Source organism: Dendrobates tinctorius, unplaced genomic scaffold (assembly GCF_039654945.1).
Source record: "Dendrobates tinctorius isolate UK_male_01 unplaced genomic scaffold, ASM3965494v1 ptg000158l, whole genome shotgun sequence".
In the NCBI taxonomy this organism is placed as follows: Eukaryota; Metazoa; Chordata; class Amphibia; order Anura; family Dendrobatidae; genus Dendrobates; species Dendrobates tinctorius.
Window position 1 is genome coordinate 28,054,203 of NW_027361825.1, and position 21,273 is coordinate 28,075,475.

At 43.4% G+C, this 21,273-nt stretch overlaps 1 protein-coding gene across 3 annotated transcripts in view; it reads left to right on the forward strand.

Annotated features, from left to right (window-relative positions):
- LOC141052013 (cytochrome P450 2C8-like) overlaps positions 1–21,273 on the forward strand; it is a 191,140-nt gene that overhangs the window by 119,821 nt on the left and 50,046 nt on the right. For all 3 annotated transcript variants that reach the window (XM_073549183.1, XM_073549182.1, XM_073549181.1), the window contains exons 5-6: positions 2,540–2,716; positions 6,586–6,727. In XM_073549183.1, the coding sequence (XP_073405284.1) occupies positions 2,540–2,716; positions 6,586–6,727 (319 nt within the window). The remainder of the gene's footprint in view (positions 1–2,539; positions 2,717–6,585; positions 6,728–21,273) is intronic.

Genomic DNA, 21,273 nt, shown 5'->3' on the forward strand with positions numbered 1-21,273 from the left:
ATTACGATTTTTGGTCGCCGCTACAGTATATTGCAATAAAATGCAAAAACAGGTGATCAAAACAGTGTATCTACACCAAAATTGTAGCAGTAAACACTTCAGATCGGCGTGCAAAAAATAAGCCCTCACCCAGCCCCATGCTACTACATGTCTTGGAAAATGGCGGCATTTTTTAAAACAAATTTAGGATTTTTTTTTCACCCCTTAAATAAAAAAGAACCTATACATGTTTGGTGTCTGTAAACTTGTAATTACCTGGAGAATCATAAGGGCAGGTCAGTTTTAGCATTTGGAGAACATGGTAAAAAAAAAAGTGTGGAATTGCACTTTTTTTGCAATTTCACTGCACTTGAAATGTTGTTCCCGTTTTCCAGTACACAATATGTTAAAGCCAATGGTGTCATTCAAAAGTACAACTCGTCCCGCAAAAAAAACAAGCACTCATATGGCCATATTGACTGAAAAATAAAAAAAATGATGGCTTTGGGAAGATTAGGAGCAAAAAACAAAAACGCAAAAATGAAAAATGGCCAGGGATTAAGGGGTTAAAGGACTTTTTTGTGTGTCTCTTTATAATATTTTTACTATGGGGTTAGTAATGGGGATGTCTTATAGACGCTTCTCCATTAATAACCTCTGGGTTTGATGTCAGCTGACTATGCAAAGCTCACATCAACCCCACAAATATTATCCCACTTGTCACTGCACCAGGGCAAGTGGAAAGAGCCGGGTAATAAATGTGCCTTTTCTGGGCAGGCTGCAGGCTGCTATTTCTAGGCTAAGGATGGTCAATATCCATAGCGCCTTCCCAGTGTGAGAATACCAGCCCCCCAGCAGTATGCTTTATGAGAATGAGATGACATTGGCTTGTCTGTATTCAGTAGCCTTGGAGACAAATACAGCACTGTACAAAAGTTTTATGCAGGTGTGCAAAAAAGCCCCAATTTCAGAATGCTTTCAAAAATAAAAGTGTTATTAGTTTTATCAACAAACAAAAGGAAAAGTGAATGAACAAAAGAGAAATCGAAATCCCATCAATAATTGCCTTCATCACTTCTTCTCAGTACACTTGAACAGTTTTTTTAAGGAACTCGGCAGGGAGAATGTTCCAAAAATCTTGGAGAATCGACCACAGGTCTTCTGTGGATGTCACTTCCACAAATACTTCTGTCTCTTCATGTAATCCCAGACAAACTGGATGATGCTGAAATCAGTGCGGTGTGTGGCTGAATCATCACTTCCAGGATCTTGTTCTTTACACTAAAGATATTTCTGAATGGCATTGGTTGGATATTTGGGGTCATTGTCTGGCTGCTGAATACATTTGAAACCAATCGGACACATTCCTGATGGTATTACATGATGAATAAACATTGTATTTCTCAGCATTGAAGACACAAAGAGATTGATAACGTTGTGTATGTTAAGCCCCCATCACACACAGCGAGATCGCTGCTGAGTCACAAGTTTTGTGACACAACAACGACCTCAGCAGCAATTTCGCTACGTTTGACAGATAGCAGCGACCAGGCCCCTGCTGTGAGATCGCTGGATGTGTCGGAATGCCCTGGACATTTTTTTGGTCGTTGAGGTCCCTCTGGTTAGCATGCATAGGTATGTTTGAAACCTTTTACCAACGACCTCGTCAACAACTTAGAAGACACATGGCGTGACATCGTTACAAAGCTCGCTACGGGTCGCCGGATCGTTGCTGTGTCGTTGGGAAGATCTGACTGTTTGACATCTCACCAGTGACCACATAGCGATGCAGCAACGATCCTTATCAGGTCGTATTGTTGTCAGGATCGCTGTAGCGTCGTTATGTCTGATGGGGCCTTTAGACAGTCTGATGGGACAAGGAAATTTAGTGGAGTAGATGAAAGACACATGATGTTTACCTCCCTTCAAAATTGGAAGATGTCATCAACTCAGAACTGTCAGCAAACAGTGGAACATAGCTACACCCATCTACTGTTAATAAATGTAGATAGATCATTGCATGTCATGAAGAATTATCCTCAGCAAAAAGAAGAACAAGGAGTCATAAAAGTAACAATTTGCTCCCACAGAGCCCTGATCAAAATATCATCAAGTCTGTTTGGGATAATATAAAAAGACAGTAGGACTTGTACAAGTGGCATTCACAGAAGATCTGTGGTTAGTTCTCCAGAAGAATTGATGAAGGAAAATGGCAGTCACACCAAATATTGATTTAGATTTCTCATTTTTTTCATTCACTTTGTAGTTTGGTAATTGATGAAAATAAACTACTAACAACCACTTGAAAGCATTTATACTTTCAGCATTTGTTCACACCTACCTAAAACTTTTGCATGGTACTATAACTCTGTAAGGGAACTCTAGACACAAAATAAAATTGTTTTTTTATGAAATATGGCTGTCTCATTTTTAAGTTTAGAAACACTGAAGTCAAGAAAAAAGCAAAAGAGAAAAACAGTTTTATGAAGGTGGCTAATGAATATGAAACTAAACCAAACAAATAATACTATGGTTATTTGTCTATTTCTTCTTTCCTTAGCTCTATAACCGGTTCCCGGCCATAATGTCCTACATTCCAGGTCCTCATCAGATGACTACTAAAATTGCGCACAGCCTGAAACAATTTATTAAAGAGATGATAAAGACCCATCAAAACACCCTGGATGAGAACTTCCCTCGTGACTTCATAGATTGTTTCCTCATGAAAATGGAAGATGTGAGTGTTTAGAAACTATTAGATTATCAGAACTTTAAGGCTCACATTTTTATATAGATCTTTGAAGTGGAGGTTTGTTTTTTGGGGGCACAAGTGCACTTTACACTATTTGAACTGAATTTTTATTATACTTCAATAAAAGTTTATTTTTTATATACTCCCCAAAGTGCTATTGGATATTAATTTTTTGGGGGGTGAAATACTTCCCCCTGCTTTTGCTACATCTTTGAAAATAAGTAGTTGAAATCAATCATTCTAGTTCGTTGAAATTTTTTCACTACTATTTGTTTTATAAAGTGTGATGCTGAGTCACTTCTCACGGACAAGTCGTGAGAGGGGATAGTCAAGGAGTCTGATGGATGGAAGACAAAAAGTCATAGTCGAGTAACGGTCTAAGGTTGAAATACCAGGACGATAGCAGATTAGAGAGGATTAAACAGAGAGATGGTCAGAACGAGGTCCATGGTCAGACAGCGATACATCAACAAGCAAAATTCAAGACACAGAGCAAACCAATTACACTTAACTGAAGCTATCGCTGACAGCTATCTGCGACTGGCAGCTCAGTTAAATAGCTAAGCAATCAAGGGAATTGGAAGCACCTGACAAAAGCTCAGAACCTCCCAGTCTCAGATCGTATGGCCTAGCTGTCAGTAAAAACACAGACAACTTTTCTTGCCCCTGAAAGGCTGGAAAACTAAGTTGTCAATCACTGCACAGACAGCTCAGCAGTGAGGGATGGAATAGTTACATACAGTTAGGTCCATAAATATTTGGACAGAGACATTTTTCTAATTTTGGTTCTAGACATTACCACAATGAATTTTAAACAAAACAATTCAGATGCAGTTGAAGTTCAGACTTTCAGCTTTCATTTGAGGGTATCCACATTAAAATTGGATGACGGGTTTAAGATTTTCAGCTCCGACCTCATCATTCAACTGAAACTGCCCTAACTAAGGTCACTAACGACTTACTAACCACCAAGAGCAAGCGACACTACTCTGTCCTCCTTCTCCTGGACCTGTCCTCTGCCTTCGACACCGTAGACCATTCCCTCCTGCTACAGACTCTCTCATCTCTTGGCATCACAGATTTGGCCTTATCCTGGATCTCATCATACCTAACAGACCGAACATTTAGTGTCTCCCTCTCACACACCACCTCTTCACCTCGCCCCCTGTCTGTTGGTGTTCCTCAAGGCTCTGTCCTAGGACCCCTACTATTCTCCATCTACACCTTTGGCTTGTGACAGCTCATAGAATCCCATGGTTTGCAGTATCACCTCTACGCCGATGACTCACAGATCTACCTATCTGGACCCAACCTCGCCTCCTTCCTGACTGAAATCCCACAATGTCTCTGCCAACTCAGCCTTCTTCTCTGCTAGCTTTCTCAAACTGAACATGGACAAAACAGAATTCATCATCTTTCCCCCATCTCACTCTACCCCTCCACCAGACCTGTCCATCAATGTCAATGGCTGCTCTCTATCCCCAGTCCCGCACGCTCGGTGCCTCGGGGTGATCCTCGACTCTGCGCTCTCTTTCAAACCACATATCCCAGCCCTCGTCTCCTCCTGCCGCCTCAAACTCAAAAATATTTCCCGGATCCGCTCATTCCTCAGCCATGAAACCACAAAAACACTAGTGCATGCTCTTATCTCCCGCCTCGACTACTGCAACCTCCTACTCTCTGGCCTCCCCTGTAGCACTCTGGCACCACTCCAGTCCATCCTTCACTCTGCTGCCCGACTAATCCACCTGTCTCCCCGCTATTCCCCAGCTTCCCCCTAAGCTAGGCCCTTCACTGGCTTCCTATTGCCCAGAGGCTCCAATTCAAAACCCTAACCATGACATATAAAGCCATCCACAACCTGTCTCCTCCATACATCGGTGACATGGTCTCCAGGTACCTACCCGCACGCAACCTTCGATCATCTCAAGATCTCCTTCTCTACTCTCCCCTTATCTCTTCCTCCCACAACCGCATACAAGACTTCTCCCGTGCTTCCCCCATACTCTGGAACTCTGTGCCGCAACACATCAGACTCTCACCATCAACGGAAACCTTCAAGAAGAACCTGAAGACCCACCTGTTCCAACAAGCCTACAGCCTGCAATGATCCTCGGTCTACTGAACCACTGCACGACCTGCTCTACTGTATTCTCACCCATCCCTGTAGACTGTGAGCCCTCGCGGGCAGGGTCCCCTCTCCTTATGTACTTGTGTGTCCCTTGTCTTACACATGTTTATTATACTTGTCTATATTTCCCCTTTTCACATGTAAAGCGCCATGGAATAAATGGCGCTATATAAATGCATAATAATAACATGTGCCACCCTGTTTTTAAAGGGACCAAAAGTAATTGGACAATTGACTCCAAGGCTATTTCATGGACAGGTGTGAGCAATCCCTTCATTATGTCATTCTCAATTAAGCAGATAAAAGGCCTGGAGTTGATTTGAGGTGTGGTGCTTGCATTTGGAAGGTTTTGCTGTGAAGGAAACATGCGGTTAAAGGAGCTCTCCAAGCAGGTGAAACAAGCCATCCTTAAGCTGCAAAAACAGAAAAAAAAATCTGAGAAATTGCTACAACATTAGGAGTGGCAAAATCTACAGTTTGGTACATTCCGAGAAAGAAAGAAAGCACTGGTGAATTCATCAATGCAAAAAGACCTGGCCACCCACAGAAGACAAAAGTGGTGGATGATCGCAGAATAATCTCCATGGTGAAGAGAAACCCCTTCACAACAGCCAACCAAGTGAACAACACTCTCCAGGAGGTAGGCGTATCAATATCCAAATCTACCATAAAGAGAAGACTGCATGAAAGTAAATACAGAGGGTTCACTGCACGGTGCAAGCCACTCATAAGCATCAAGAATCAAAAGGCTAGACTGGACTTTGCTAAAAAAGTCTAAAAAAGCCAGCACAGTTCTGGAAGAACATTCTTTTTTACAGATGAAACCAAGATCAACCTCTACCAGAATGATGGAAAGAGAAAAGTATGGCAAAGGCATGGTACAGCTCATGATCCAAAGCATACCACATCATCTGTGAAACACGGTGGAGCCAGTGTGATGGCTTGGGCATGCATGGCTGCCAGTGGCACTGGGTCACTAGTGTTTATTGATGATGTGACACAGGACAGAAGCAGCCGAATGAATTCTGAGGTATTCAGAGCCACACTGTGTGCTCAGATCCAGCCAAATGCAGCCAAACTGATTGGTCGTCGTTTCATACTACAGATGGACAATGACCCAAAGCATAAAGCCAAAGCAACCCAGGAGTTTATTAAAGCAAAGAAGTGGAATATTCTAGAATGGCCAAGTCAGTCACCTGATCTCAACCCAAAGGAGCATGCATTTCACTTGTTAAACACTAAACTCCAGACAGAAAGGCCCACAAACAAACAGCAACTGAAAACCATCACAGTGAAGGCCTGGCAGAGCATCAAAAAGGGAGGAAACACAGCGTCTGGTGATGTCCATGAGTTCAAAACTTCAGGCAGTCATTGCCAACAAAGGGTTTTCAGCCAAGTACTAGAAATGAACATTTTATTTACAATCATTTAATCTGTCCAATTACTTTTGGTCCCTTTAAAAACAGGGTGGCACATGTTAAGGAGCTGAAACTCCTAAACCCTTCATTCAATTTTAATGTGGATACCCTCAAATGAAAGCTGAAAGTCTGAACTTCAACTGCATCTGAATTGTTTTGTTTAAAATTCATTGTGGTAACGTCTAGAACCAAAATTAGAAAAATGTTGTCTCTGTCCAAATATATATGGACCTAACTGTATAGTGTGCATATTTTTTTTTACAATTTTTTTAAAAATTAAAAAATAATGAGTTTTAATTTTTTAGGAAAAAAAGAATCCAAACACTGAATTTCATGAGGAGAATCTACAGGCAACAATATTAGACTTATTCTTTGCTGGAACAGAGACGACCAGTATGACACTGTCATATGGATTTCTTTTACTCTTGAAATATCCTGAAATACAAGGTGATCGTGTTAATGCATTTTTACATTATGTAATATGCTCCTCACATACAATTGTAGCTATAATTAATGCAGGAGTAGAAGTTTGACTCTGCCCAATCTCCTGACACATAGGAAAACACAAATTTAAAAAATATTAGGTGCCTTGACTTTGTTTCAACTTATTCTCTAGTATCAACCAAGTCTACTAATGTAATTGGTTCCTTGCTTGATAAAAACAAAGAATAGAATTATTCTACACCCTGACCCCAAAGCTTCAACTTCTTATACACTTGAAATACACAATGCCCTCTCTGAACAAAACCCTCAATCACAATTTATAAGATCAATTTCAGCAGGGCTCACACAAGTCTAAACTTTGTTCTAAACCAATAGAATTGCTTTTCAGGGGTAAACGTTTGGTGCAAAGATTGCTGTAGGGCTATTAATGACCGTGGTAGAGTAGAAATCAAAAACTTTGCTGGAGTTCTGATTCTGCCGCATAGACATAGATTAATATAGCTCTAGGCACTGTGTATGAAGCCATATGGTGTTTTTACGAAGACTCAGGTGTAGAATGTCCCAAAATACACAATGAAATGGAACAATTCCATTTGATTCCATCTATATTCCTATTTGAGTTAAACAAAAAGATGTGCAGTTACATGCAGCCTGCACAGGCATACCACCATCACAGCACAAGACCACAAACTTAGCCAGGACCCCCACGTTCAATTAACGTGCCGAGGTGCAACTGATGAGTACTCCACACGCACCACGTTACAAATAATCACAATAAAATCAAGGGCTGACCAATTAGAAATTGATACCAGTATGATCCAGGACAACAGAAGATGGTAAATAGGTGACACACCCATACTGAGGGGTCAGACCTATCGTGTGAACATACAGTATACTACTTACTGAACAAAGGGTCTGGATACTTATGACCATTTGATATTTCAATTTTTATTTAATAAATTTGTAAAAAATTTTACATTTCTGGTTTTTATCAGTCAAGATGGGGTGCAGAGTGTACATCAATGAGAAAAAAAATGAACGTTTTTGCATTTACCAAATGGCTGCAATGAAACAAAGAGTGAAAAATTTAAAGGGGTTTGAATGCTTTCCGAACCCACTGTAGATTGCCTTTTTTTCCTGATATTCTGTTGGTGTGATGTATATGCTCCCTCAATAGTTACAACTAGGCTCGGACTGGCCTTTGAGTAAACAGATGAATCCACCAGTAGACCTCTGTGCAAGAGTTGGCCCCCACCACTACACCTATATGCGTAGTAGCTAGCACAATACACTTGTTTCACTATGTACAGACAAGGGAAATATTTCATTGTTAAGGGCTTAACAACCAGGGTTTGGGTTTTGCATTTTGATTTTTTGCTCCCCTTTTTCCCAGAGCCTTATTTTTTTAAAATTTTTGGTCAAAATGGCCATGTCAGGGCTTATTTTTTTGCAGGACGAGTTGTACTTTTGAATGACACCATTAGTTTTACCATGTTGTGTAACAGTAAGCGGGGAAAAAAATTCCAAGTGCGATGAAATTGTAACAAAAGTGCAATCCCACACAAGTTTTTTTGTTTGGCTTTTTTACTAGGTTCACTAAATGATAAAACTGACCAGCACTTAAGATTTTCCAGTAGAGTTGAGCGAAACAGGTCTGTCAGATTCAAATGTCGCCGACTTATGCCAAAGTCTGGTTTCGCCGAGCGAAACCCGACCATAGCGTGAAGTCGGCCATGCGGTCGCCGACCCAAGCGCCAAAGTCACGTTTCCCATAATGCTTTCAGGTGCCTTTTCTCTGCCAATGAGAAAGGACTCACATAGGGATGGGCGAATCCTGAAATATTCGGAATCGCTAGGCTGTAACGAGTCCGACTTGGAAACTCGCTACTCGTTGCGAGTCTAGCGAGTCCAATGTTAATGAATGGGGATGCGAGTTTTGCAGCGATTCCTGTGCTGGGGAGGAGGAGAATTGGGGATGCAGATTTTTTGTTTTGCAGAGTTTCTTAGCGATTTTGTGTCAGCAGCTGGACACAAAATCGCTAAGAAACTAGGATTGCTTGTATTAAACTGTTAAAAAACTAGCTAGGAGTTCTCTCTCTCTGTTTTGCAGCGATTCCTGTGCTGGGGAGGAGGAGAATGGGGATGCGAGGAGAGAGAGAGAGAGAGAGAGAGAACGAACTCCTAGCTAGTTTTTTCACAGTTTAATACAAGCAATCCTAGTTTCTTAGTGATTTTGTGTCCAGCTAGGACACACAAAACTAGCTAGAAGTTCTCTCTCTCTCTCTCCCCTCCAGCACAGGAATCGCTGCAAAACAGAGAGAGAGAACTCCTAGCTAGTTTTTTCACAATTTAATACAAGCAATCCTAGTTTCTTAGCGATTTTGTGTCCATCTGCTGACACAAAATCGCTAAGAAACTCTGCAAAAACTAGGATTGCCATTCATTTGCGTTGGACTCGTTACTCTGCGAGTAATCGCTTGGAAACTCGCAGAGTACCGACTCCTGCGAGTCCCCTACTACTCGCAGAGTAACGAGTCCTAACGAGTAGATTCGCCCATCCCTAGACTCACACTGTGGGCAACGTGATAACATGGGCAGCGGCCACCACCATCTTAGAAAAGGGCATTGCAGTGATTGGATTGCTTTGTGTGGCGTCACAGTGGCTATAAAAGCCCTGACCGCTGACCGCCATTTTACTTCTGCCGTTCTTAGCATAGGGAGAGGTTGCTGCGGCTGTTTCTCAATAGGGAGAGTGTTAGGCAGGAAAGAAAAAACATTCTGTGCTTCTGCTGATAGCAAATTCGCTGCACAGTTAGTGTGCAGTGGCAGGGGAGGATTTTTTTGTGTGCAGCAGCGCTGGTTATTAGGCTGCCAGATAGCCGCATTGCTGTGTGTACACTGCTGTGCAGATTGCTTTTTACACAGCACTGATACTTTTATTCTTTTTGCACAGTTACTGAGCGTTCATTTTTCCATACACCGTATAGAGCTGTACGCTCCTCACACACTACCATGTACCGGCTGGTATCACGGACAAATAAATGCTATCTGTGTTTGACTACGGAAATAAATATACAGAGATTTATATTTTTCCATACACCATATAGAGCTGTCCGCTTCTGATACAGTACCGTATATCTGCTGTTTAGATAACGGTCAAATCCATACTGAGACAGCGTGTGTGTGTGACTCCGGAAATAAATATACGGAGATTTACATTTTTCCATACACCGTATAGAGCTGTCCACTTCTAATACAGTACCGTATAACTGCTGGTTGGATTACGGTCAAATACATACTGGGACAGCGTCTGTGACTAAGGAAATAAATACGGAGATTTAAAATTTTCACTACACCTTATACAGCTGTACGCTCCTCATAGTATCATATATCTGCTGGTATTGTTGGTACATTTTTACAAACATGAGGAAGTATGGTGGAAGAGGCCGCGGACATGGGCAGATGCTACTGATGGTGATGGTAGTGCATCTGCTGGTTATGCCAAAAGCACAATAGCAGCTAAGGCAGGAGATGTTGAGCCTGTGTCATTGTCTGGCTCAAGAAGGCCTGTAAGGTTCCCTTTTCTGGGAGTAGGTAAACCGCTTTTAAAGCCGGAGCATCAGGAACAGGTTTTGGCTTAAATTGCCGAAACAGCCTCCAGCTTTATCGCCTCCTCTTCTGAAGTTTCAAAAACTGCAAGCACTGAGTCGTCAGTGCAGGCTTCTGGTCAAGAACAACACCTTTCCTTGTGTCCTTCACCCCCACCAAAAGTGAAGGATGCAGCAGGCCACACTTCAGATTATTCCATGGAGCTCTTTTCACATACCATGCCTGGGTTATCAAGTCAAATCCTGAATTCCCCAGTCCAAGATGAATCTGACATGGAGTGCACTGATGCACAACCACTGCTAGATGATTTTGCTGGTACATTGACCCAGAGCACTACATTGCCCTCGCAGTCTACTGAGCCAGAATCTGACCCTGATGAAGCTCAGGTGCCCCTTCTAACATACTATACCACCTTACACGGTGACACAAAGGAAGGTGCAGATGAAATTGAAGAGGAGGTGATGGATGACCCAGTTGTTGACCAGGATTGGCATCCATTGGGGGAAGAGGGTGCCGCTGGCAATAGGTCAGAAGAGGAGAAGGATCTGCAGCACCGGTTATCCGGCAGGCCCGTAGCTGTCCAAAAATGTGGTAAAAAACCAAAAAGAGTTGCAGGACAGCTTGGTCAGACGGTCAAATTAGCACAGCGTGCAAGCCCTGAAAATTTATACCATAGCAGGAAGAGTGCAGTGTGGCACTTTTTTGACCAAAATCCTATCGATGAGGTAAAGGTTATCTATCTGTAAGAAGTGCGGAAGGACCTTTAGCCGAGGGTAAAATCTCCGAAATTTGAATACCAGTTGCGTGCTTAGACATTTAACCACCATGCACTTGCAAGCGTGGATGGACTACAAAACCTCAGGTAGCACATGTGCACCTGCTCCGACTGAAGGTAGCCAGCAACGCTCCATCGCTTCCCCCACTGTAAGCCCACCAGTAAGCACACCACCAGCAAGAAATGTTGAGGTGTAGTCGCAAGGCCAAAGCAGTCAGGGAATCACAATGTTTTTGCAACTAAAGACTGAATCTAGGCCACCACCACCATCACCATCACCAACCCCCTGTCAGTCTGTCAGGTCCACCGCTAGTTCCTCCATACGCAGCTCTCAAGTCCAGCTCACCCTACCAGACACTCTGAGTAGGACAAGAAAGTACTTATCCTCTCATCCACGTACAATGGCTTTGAACACCTACATTGCAAAAATGATCTCATTAGAGATGATGCCCTTCCATTTGATTGAAAGCGAAGCGTTCCGAGAGCTCATGGCCCACACTGTCCCATGCTATGACCTACCCAGTCAGCACTTCTTTTCTAGAAAAGTCATCCCTGCCCTCCACCTGCATGTGAAAGAGCGCATTGTCCATGCACTCAAACAATCAGTGAGTGGAAAGATGCACCTCACAACAGATGCATGGGCCAGTAGACATGGCCAGGGCCGTTACGTGTCCATCAGTGCGCACTGGGTTAATGTGGTGGATGCAGGGTCCACAGGGGACAGCGATGGTGGGACAGTGCTGCCTAGCCCTCGGTATAGGAAACAGTTGGCTGTAGGCGTTCGACCCTCCTCCTCCAGAAGCGAAAGCTCGTTGACAGAGCGCAGTCGCACAAGCATTCCATCCGCAGCTGCCAGTGTTGCACACGAGGTGTCCCACTATCGAACAACAAGTGGTAAGCGTCAGCAGGCTGTTTTAAAGATGATGTCTTTGGCCGACAACAGACACACCGCAGAGGTACTGGCCGACTACTTGCAGCAAGAAACTGAGTCATGGCTGGGCAGTCTACATCTTGAGCCAGGCAAGGTAGTCAGTGATAACGGCCGTAATTTTGTGGCCCTTGCAAAACTCGGACACATACCTTGCCTGACTCACACCTTGAACCTGGTGGTGCAGTGCTTCCTAAATAATTATCCAGAGTTAACAGCCCTGCTCCATAAGATGCGAAGCTTGTGCTCGCACATCCGTCGCTCGGCCGTAGACTCCAGTCGTATGCAGAGGCTGCAGCGATCGCTCCACCTCCCCAAGCACTGCCTAATCATAGATGTTGCAACAAGGTGGAACTCCATTATGCACATGGTTGAGAGGCTGTGCGAACAGAGGCAGGCTGTAATGCATTTGTGGGAGGATACACAGGCAGGCAGTTTGAGGGCAGACATGGAGTTGTCGGGTGTGCAGTGGTCTAAGCTGAAAGACCTCTGTAAAGTCCTTCAGTGTTTTGAGGAATGATATCATAAGCATGAGCATCCCACTTATGCGTCTGCTCATGCAAACTTTGACGCACATTAAAGATCAGACGTCTGCAGAGGAGGAGGAGGGAAACCTTGATGACAGTCAGCCATTGTCTGCGCAGGGAACTGTCCTGGACGAGGTGGAGGAAGAAGAGGAGGAGGATGAGGGAGATGATTATTTTGGGGAGGAGGTTGCTTCTAGGGGAGCAAGAGAAAATGTTGACTTGCCAAGGTCAGGTATAGGGTTTGTGCGTGACTGGAGGGATGTGGATTTGGCAGAAAGTGCTCCTCCACCCACCACTGTCAGTGCATCATTGACACCTGGAACATTGGCCCACATGTGTGATTATCTCTTGCGGATCCTAAAAAGTGACCCCCGCATTGTCAAAATTATGAAGGATGACGACTACTGGTTGGCCAGCATCCTCGATCCACGCTGTCACGGGGTCCTTCTCTGGTATCACACAATCAACAGAGCAAGCGAAGAGTGAACATAACTGGAATTGTTAAAAATAGGAATATACAAAAAATGACATCCACATAACATATCACACCATCACACACGCTATAAAGGCAAATTACAGAAAATCATGCCACAGGAGAACCTAGAGCTAACCTAAAGCTAATATTGGCGAACAAACAATCAACTCTGGTAAACCTTTTGTTAGAGGCATTCCCACCACACAGCAGTGGTGCAGGTTCTACCACGAGTCGTACTGGGCCAAATGGAAGAGGTGTTTGTGGTGCACACAGCAGAACTGGCATTGGAGACGGCTGTCATGACCATGTTGTGGACTGATTTCTCGAGGACCGCTCACATGACTGTTAATACTGAATCGATTGCAACAGACAGGAGACAGCAGTTGTCAACTAAGGTTCAAAATGAACTCTCCTCCCCTATTGAAGTTCTCCCTCATAGTTCATTCCCCTTTGACTACTGGGCCTCTAAACTGGACACCTGGCCTAAATTGGCACAATATGCCTTACAGGAGCTTGCTTGCCCTGCTGGTAGTGTGCTATCAGAAAGCGTCTTCAGTGCTGCTGGTTCAATCCTGACAGAAAAAAGGACCCGGCTGTTGACCCAAAATGTTGGTGATCTCATCTTCATTAAAATGAATCATGCCTGGGTTTCAAAGGATTTTGTACCACCTTCTGTTGTGAGTTCATTTTTCCCTTCACCATTGAGGTCTGATGAACTCCCTCCTCTGGTGAAGGAAGGTAGTGAGGCTGATTACCAAACACCTGGGCAGCTAGATGATGACTGGGTGGCTGGAATTGAGGACTGGATATAAGGCAGTCGACGCCCTTCTGCCTTGCTGGTGATCCTGCTGGATTCTTGGAGACCAGTCTGATTCCTGCATCTCAAAGCTAAGTTTTTCTGCTCTGCTTTGTACACTTCAGTTTTGTTTTGCCTTGTTTTTTGGGAGTTCTGCCATCCCCGGCCGGGGGTGAGCTGAATTCCATTTTTGTCTCTGATCTGTTGATATTTTGCTCTGTCTTCAGAATATACCTGAGTGCTGATTTAGTCTTTTGAAGCCTAGCGACTTCAGGGCCTGTTTTTCCTATCAGTCGGTTGGCACATTTTGGATAAGGTTTTTGCGGATGGCAGACAGCAGCTTTCCTATCCTGTCCTATTTTAGTTAGCTTGGGCCCCATCATTTGCTCAACCTATCTTTCTATCTGTGTTAGTGTTTTCATCTTGCTTCACCATCATTATATGTTGGGGGCTGCCTATTGCTTTGGGGTCTGCTCTGGGGCAGTTTAGTTTTTCCCCTTTCTGTCTTTAGGCTAGGTAGTTCTCCGGCTGTGATCGAGGGGTCTAGGGCACCGTAGGAACCCCCCACGGCTACTGCTAGTTGTTGTGGATAGGTTCAGGGGTCTGCAATCCGATAGCTGCCAACCTCTCTGGTTTTTCTGGACTTAGCTAGTATTTTGTTTTTTCCTCCTTCGGTGACTCATCATAACAACCTTCCCCTGATGACACATAGGTTGCCAGCAAAATGTCTCACTTTGTCCTCCTCTTCCTCCAACTTCTGCAATTCCTCCACTTGCAGCAGCTGAATGTCCAGCCTACACCTCAACATAAGCCAGTTTTTCCACCTCCATAACTGGGCTGTACCCCCCCAGGGCCGGCATCAGCACCTGGTGCACCCGGGCAAGTGCCAGGGCCCTGAGCAGGTGGGGGGCCCACTCGTGGGCAATGGCACTGGCACAGGGCCCCTCACAGTACGCAAAAGTCTCTGACGGTGGGGGGGCCCAATCGCCATCACAGACACCATCGTACTATGAGGGGCTCTGTGCCACTGCAGTCGCCCACAAGTGGGCCCCCCCTGCTTGCCCAGGGCACCAGCACTTGCAATACTTACCTCTCCCTGCTCCACCGCTGTGACCTCTTCCGCATTTCCTGACAGTGACATTCATATCAGAGAGCGTGATGACGCCACCTCTGTATGCCCTCTGCCTGAACATTCCAAGTGCAGAGAGCTGGAAGATTGCGACGCTGAGGAGTCTAGAGTAGAGCAGTGCCCAGCGAGGAGAGGTATTTCATTTTTTTAATGTTTGGAGCAATATATGGGGAGCATTTTACACTGGAGAATTATATATGGGGACCATCATACACTTGAGCATCATAGATACTGCCCATTATACACTGGAGCATCATATGGGGCCCATTATATATGTAGCATTATATGGGTCCATCATACATCGGAGCATTATAAATGGGGCCCATCATACACTGGAGCATTATTAATGGGGCCCATCATACACTGGAACATTATAAATGTGGCCCATCATACACTGGAGCGTCAAATAAGGGGCCCATTATAGACTGGAGCATTATAAATGGGGCCAATTATACACTCACTGGCCACTTTATTAGGTACACCTGTCCAACTGTGTGTTAAGACTTAATTTCTAATCAGCCAATCACATGGCGGCAACTCAGTGCATTTAGGCATGTAGACATGGTCAAGACAATCTCCTGCAGTTCAAACCGAGCATCAGTATGGGGAAGAAAGGTGATTTGAGTGCCTTTGAACGTGGCATGATTGTTGGTGCCAGAAGGGCTGGTCTGAGTATTTCAGAAACTGCTGATCTACTGGGATTTTCACGCACAACCATCTCTAGGGTTTACAGAGAATGGTCCGAAAAAGAAAAAAAATCCAGTGAGCGGCAGTTCTGTGGCCGGAAATGCCTTGTTGATGCCAGAGGTCAGAGGAGAATGGGCATACTGGTTCGAGCTGATAGAAAGGCAACAGTGACTCAAATTGCCACCCGTTACAACCAAGGTAGGCAGAAGAGCATCTCTGAACGCACAGTGCGTCGAACTTTGAGGCAGATGGGCTACAGCAGCAGAAGACCACACTGGGTACCACTCCTCTCAGCTAAGAACAGGCATCTGATGGCTACTTTCAGCAGGATAATGCGCCATGTCATAAAGCTCGAATCATCTCAGATTGGTTTCTTGAACATGACAATGAGTTCACTGTACTCAACTGGCCTCCTCAGTCACCAGATCTCAATCCAATAGAGCATCTTTGGGATGTGGTGGAACGGGAGATTCGCATCAGGGATGTGCAGCCGACAAATCTGCGCCAACTGTGTGATGCCATCATGTCAATATGGTCCAAAATCTCTGAGGAATGCTTCCAGCACCTTGTTGAATCTCTGCCACGAAGAATTGAGGCAGTTCTGAAGGCAAAAGGGGGTCCAACCCGTTACTAGCATGGTGTACCTAATAAAGTGGCCAGTGAGTGTATATGGAGCATTATACACTGTTTGCATAATTATTATTATTAGGCAAGTTGTATTTGGGAGGATTCTTTTTATTATTGAACAACTATGTTCTCAATCAACCGAAAAGACTCAAATATCAAAGCTTAATATTTTTGGAAGTTAGAGTGGGTTTTTTTAGATTTGGCTATCTTAGGAGGATATCTGTTTGTGCAGGTAACTATTGCTGGGCAGAATTATTAGGCAACTTAATAAAAACCAAATATATACCCATCTCACTTGTTTATTTTCACCAGGTAAACCAATATAACAGCACAAAATGTAGAAATTAACATTTCTGACATTCAAAACCAAAAAAAAGGGACCAACATAGCCACCTTTCTTTACGATGACACTCAAAAGCCTTCCATCCATAGATTCTGTCAGTTGCTTTATCTGTTTACGATCAACATTGCGTGCAGCAGCCACCACAGCCTCCCTGACACTGTTACGAGAGGTGTAATGTTTTCACTCCCTGTAGATCTCACATTTTATGAGGGACCACAGGTTCTCTATGGGGTTCAGATCAGGTGAACATGGGGGCCATGTCATGTCACGCTGTGGAGTATTTGGATGCATGTGATGAAGCATTGTCCTGCATGAAAATCATGGTTTTCTTGAACGATACTGACTTCTTCCTGTACCACTGCTTGAAGAAGGTGTCTTCCAGAAACTGGCATTGGGTCTGGGAGTTGAGCTTCACTCCATCCTCAACCCGAAAAGGTCCCACAAGTTCATCTTTGATGATACCAGCCCATACCAGTACCCCACCTCCACCTTGCTGGCGGCTGAGTCAGAGTGGAGCTCTCTGGCCTTTACTGATCCAGCCTTGCGCCCATCCATCTGGCCCATCAAGAGTCACTCTCATTTAATCAGTCCATAAAACCTTACAAAAATCTGTGTTAACATATTTCTTGGCCCAGTCTTGACGTTTTATCTTATGTTTCTTGTTCAAAGGTGGTCGTTTTCCAGCCTTCCTTACCTTGGCCATGTCCCTGAGTATGGCACACCTTGTGCTTTTTGATACTCCAGTAATGTTGCAGCTCTGAAATATGGCAAAACTGGTGTCAATTGGCATCTTGGCAGCTTTACGCATGATTTTCCTCAATTCATGGGCAGTTATTTTGAGGCTTTTTTTATCAACACACTTCTTGCGACCCTGTTGGCTATTTGCCATGAAATGCTTGATCGTTCAGTGATCGATCACGCTTCAAAAGTTTGGCAATTTCAAGACTGCTGCATCCCTCTGCAAGACATCTCACAATTATTGCCTTTTCAGAGTCCGTCAAATCTCTCTTCTGACCCATTTTGCCAAAAGGAAAGGAAGTTACCTAATAATTAAGCACACCTTATATAGGGTGTTGATGTCATTAGACCACACCCCTCCTCATTACAGAGATGCAAATCACCTGATTTACATATTTGGCAGTTGGATTTCAATCCTATACAGCTTGGAGTAGGATAACATATATGAAAAGGATGATGATGTGATCAAAATACTCATTATACTGCCTTATAATTCTGCACACAATGTATAGGCCCATCATACACTGGAGCATGATCCATGGGGCCCATCATATACTTCAGCATCATATGGGGCCCATTATATATGGAGCATAATATAGGCCCATCATACAATGGAGCATCATCCATGGAGCCCATCATATACTGGAGCATCATATGGGGCCGATCATATACTAGAGCATCATATGGGGCCCATTTTATATGGAGCATTATATAGGCCCATCATACAATGGAGCATCATCCATGGGGCCCATCATATACTGGAGCTTCATATGGGGTTCATTATTTATGGGGCATCATATAGGGTATGGAGCATTATATGGAGCACATATGGGGCCTATTCTGTATGGAGCATTATATGGAGCCCATTCTGTATGGAACAATATATGGGGCCCATCATATACTGTATGGAGCTTTATATGCTGCTCATTATACTGTATGGAGCAATATGTGGGGCTCATTCTACTCTATGGGGACCGTCCTATACTGTATGGCATATTATATGGGGACCATCATATGCTGTAGCATTATGTGGAGCTCATCATATACTGCATTGAACATTATATGGGACCAATTATTCTGTATGGAGCAATATATTGGGCTCATTATTCTGTATGGCGCACTATGTGGTGGCCATAATACTGTATGGAGGAATATACTGTCCGGTTTTTGAGCTATTGTAGAATTTAAAATAGATATCAGTCATGTAATGTAAGAAGTGAAGTATTTGTCATTGCACTATATCAATATTTCTCTGCCGTATCGGAGCATCATGAATTGTGGTATGTGTTAAAGGGCCCCACTGACACTCTATCGTCCGGGGCAAACGAAGACCTGGAGCCAGCCCTACCCCCCCACAACTTAAGCCAAATAATCCCCAGATATCAATGCGTAACTATTATTATAAAGTAAATTAAGGTTGACAAGCTTAAGTAATAAGAATTGATGTCGTTGGCATTGAAATGGGCACTGTAGGTGTGTTTACTGTCCTCCACTCCCTGACGACTTTGCTTCCCCATTGACTTCCTTTGGGTTTCGTGTTTCAGTCGGACCTCCGACTTTTCCCGATAGTCGGCCGATTTCGTTCGACTCGACGTTTGAGAAAGTCGGGTTTCATGAAACCCGACTCGACCCTAAAAAAGGCAAAGTCGCTCATCTCTATTCTCCAGGTCAGCAAACATGTCTAGGTTCTATTTTATCTAAATGTTGAAAAAAAATTCCAAAGTTTGTATAAAAAAAAAAAAAAAGTTGCCAAAAAAAAAATAAAAGTTGTCATTTTCCGAGACCCGTAGCGTTTCCATTTTTCGGGATCTGGGGCCAGGTGAGGACTTATTTTTTTGTGTGCCTAGCTGATGTTTTTAATGATACCATTTTGGTGCAGAAACAATCTTTTGACCGCCCATTATTGCATTTTATTGCAATGTTGCAGAAACCAAAAAAACATAATTCTGGCATTTCGATATTTTTGTCTTGCTACGCAGTTTACCGATTCGAGTAATTATATTTATGTATTGATTGGGTGATTCTGAACTCGGAAAAGCCAAATATGTGTATATTTCATTTTTTTATTGTTTTATTTTGAATGGGGCAAAAGGGGGGTGATTTGAACTTTGATATTTTTTTTTTTTTATATTTTAAAAAAACTTTTTTTTTTTACTTACTTCAATGGGAGACTTGAAGCTGAACTGGTCAGAAATGCTCACTTTCTATGAGTGCCGACCATCAGGCGGCGCTCATAGCGATGCAGCAGGGGTCTTCTCCTGATTCTGGGTTGTCATGCCAACCTGTTGGCAACCCACGGTAATGTGACACGGGCGCCGATGGGAGGATGTAATGACGCGCTTCCTCCGTGTCCATGTTAAATGGCACTGACAGAGTTTGACAGCGGCATTTAACATGTTAACAGCCGCGGGTGAATCGCGATTCTACCCGCAGCTGTTAGGGGAACATGTCAGCTGATCAGATCAGCTGTCATGTTCAGGGAAAGGTGTGCACTCATTGCCGAAGCCCGCACCAAACAGGGGGACTGTGTCCGTCATTGGACGTTAAGGTATTAATTTAAGAAGTTATTTAGTTTATTTTTATACAGAAGCACAAGTGAAACTTTGAAAGAGGGTAATGTAATATTTGCATATAAATAAACAGTAGGCCCCAGAGTCAATGTTACTGGTGGGCTTTTAGCACATTGGTCACAATCCTATCAGTGATGTTTGTTGGCGTGTTGTTTGATTTCTACATAAGTTATATTTATACTACAGCATTAATTGTGTAATTATTTGTCATCTATTTCTAAAACATGATGAGAGGACTCACATGGGGAAGAGAACGAGTATTGTTTTTCTTTAGGGTTGTGTGCAACTTTTATCATCTTATTTTGCCATGATGATATTGAAACCAGCTTTTGACTCGCTATCCCTTGTAAACCACTTATTTTTTTTCTGTGTTTTTATTTTGAATATTAGAGATGAGCAAGCGCCAAAATGCTCTGGTGCTTGTTGATGGAATCAAGCAATTCCTAATACTCGAATGCTTGTAGTTAATGTGTCAGGTCTAGAACCCAGCACCTCTTGTGAACCAGACAATAGCTCTTCCCTCTGAGCTATTAAGCTTACAGGACAGTTCCTTGCTAACCCAGAAACAAATACCTGTGTTGTTCCTGATTGTCTCCAACCTGAGTTCCTTATTGGCTCAAAACTGAGACCTCTTGATTGAACACCCTACTTAAACCTTGCAGTCACTTTATTCTTTGCAAGATTATTTAGCACCCAGCCTATAATCTAGCTTCTTTCCACCTGCTGCATATCCTCAAGATTATATTGCTGCTACTGTCCTTCCAACTACACTGCTGCTCCTGTGTACCAACTTCTGGCTATTTCCTGACTACACAACCTTCTTTAACCTCACAACTATACTGCTGCTCCTGTGTACTGACTTCTGGCTATTTCCTGACTACGCAACCTGATTATCCTCCCAACTATACTACTGTTCCTTTGTACTGACTTCTTGCTATTTCCTGACTATGTTACCTGCCTGTGCTGCTCCTAGGGATTACAGTATAACTGCTCCAACTCAGATCTGTCCATAACACAATGGAAAAGCTTAGCTTTTTTCCTGCAGACCCTACAAAGAGGTCTGGCGGACATTGAAAATGTCCAAATGGATGAGGAAAGTCCTGAATGGATAGAGAGCAGCATGGCGAAGACCCCTGGAAACATATCTCATTCCTAGATCGCTGCTGATAACAATAATGTCCCACTTTCACTCCACTTTAAGGAGTGACGATAAAACATTCCCAATTGAAGCGAAATTGCATTTTAAAGGAAAAAAAGTTAAACATTTTTTACTGTATAATGCCTTGTACATAAGAAAAATTTAAAAAGGATTTAAAATATATATATATATATATATATATATATA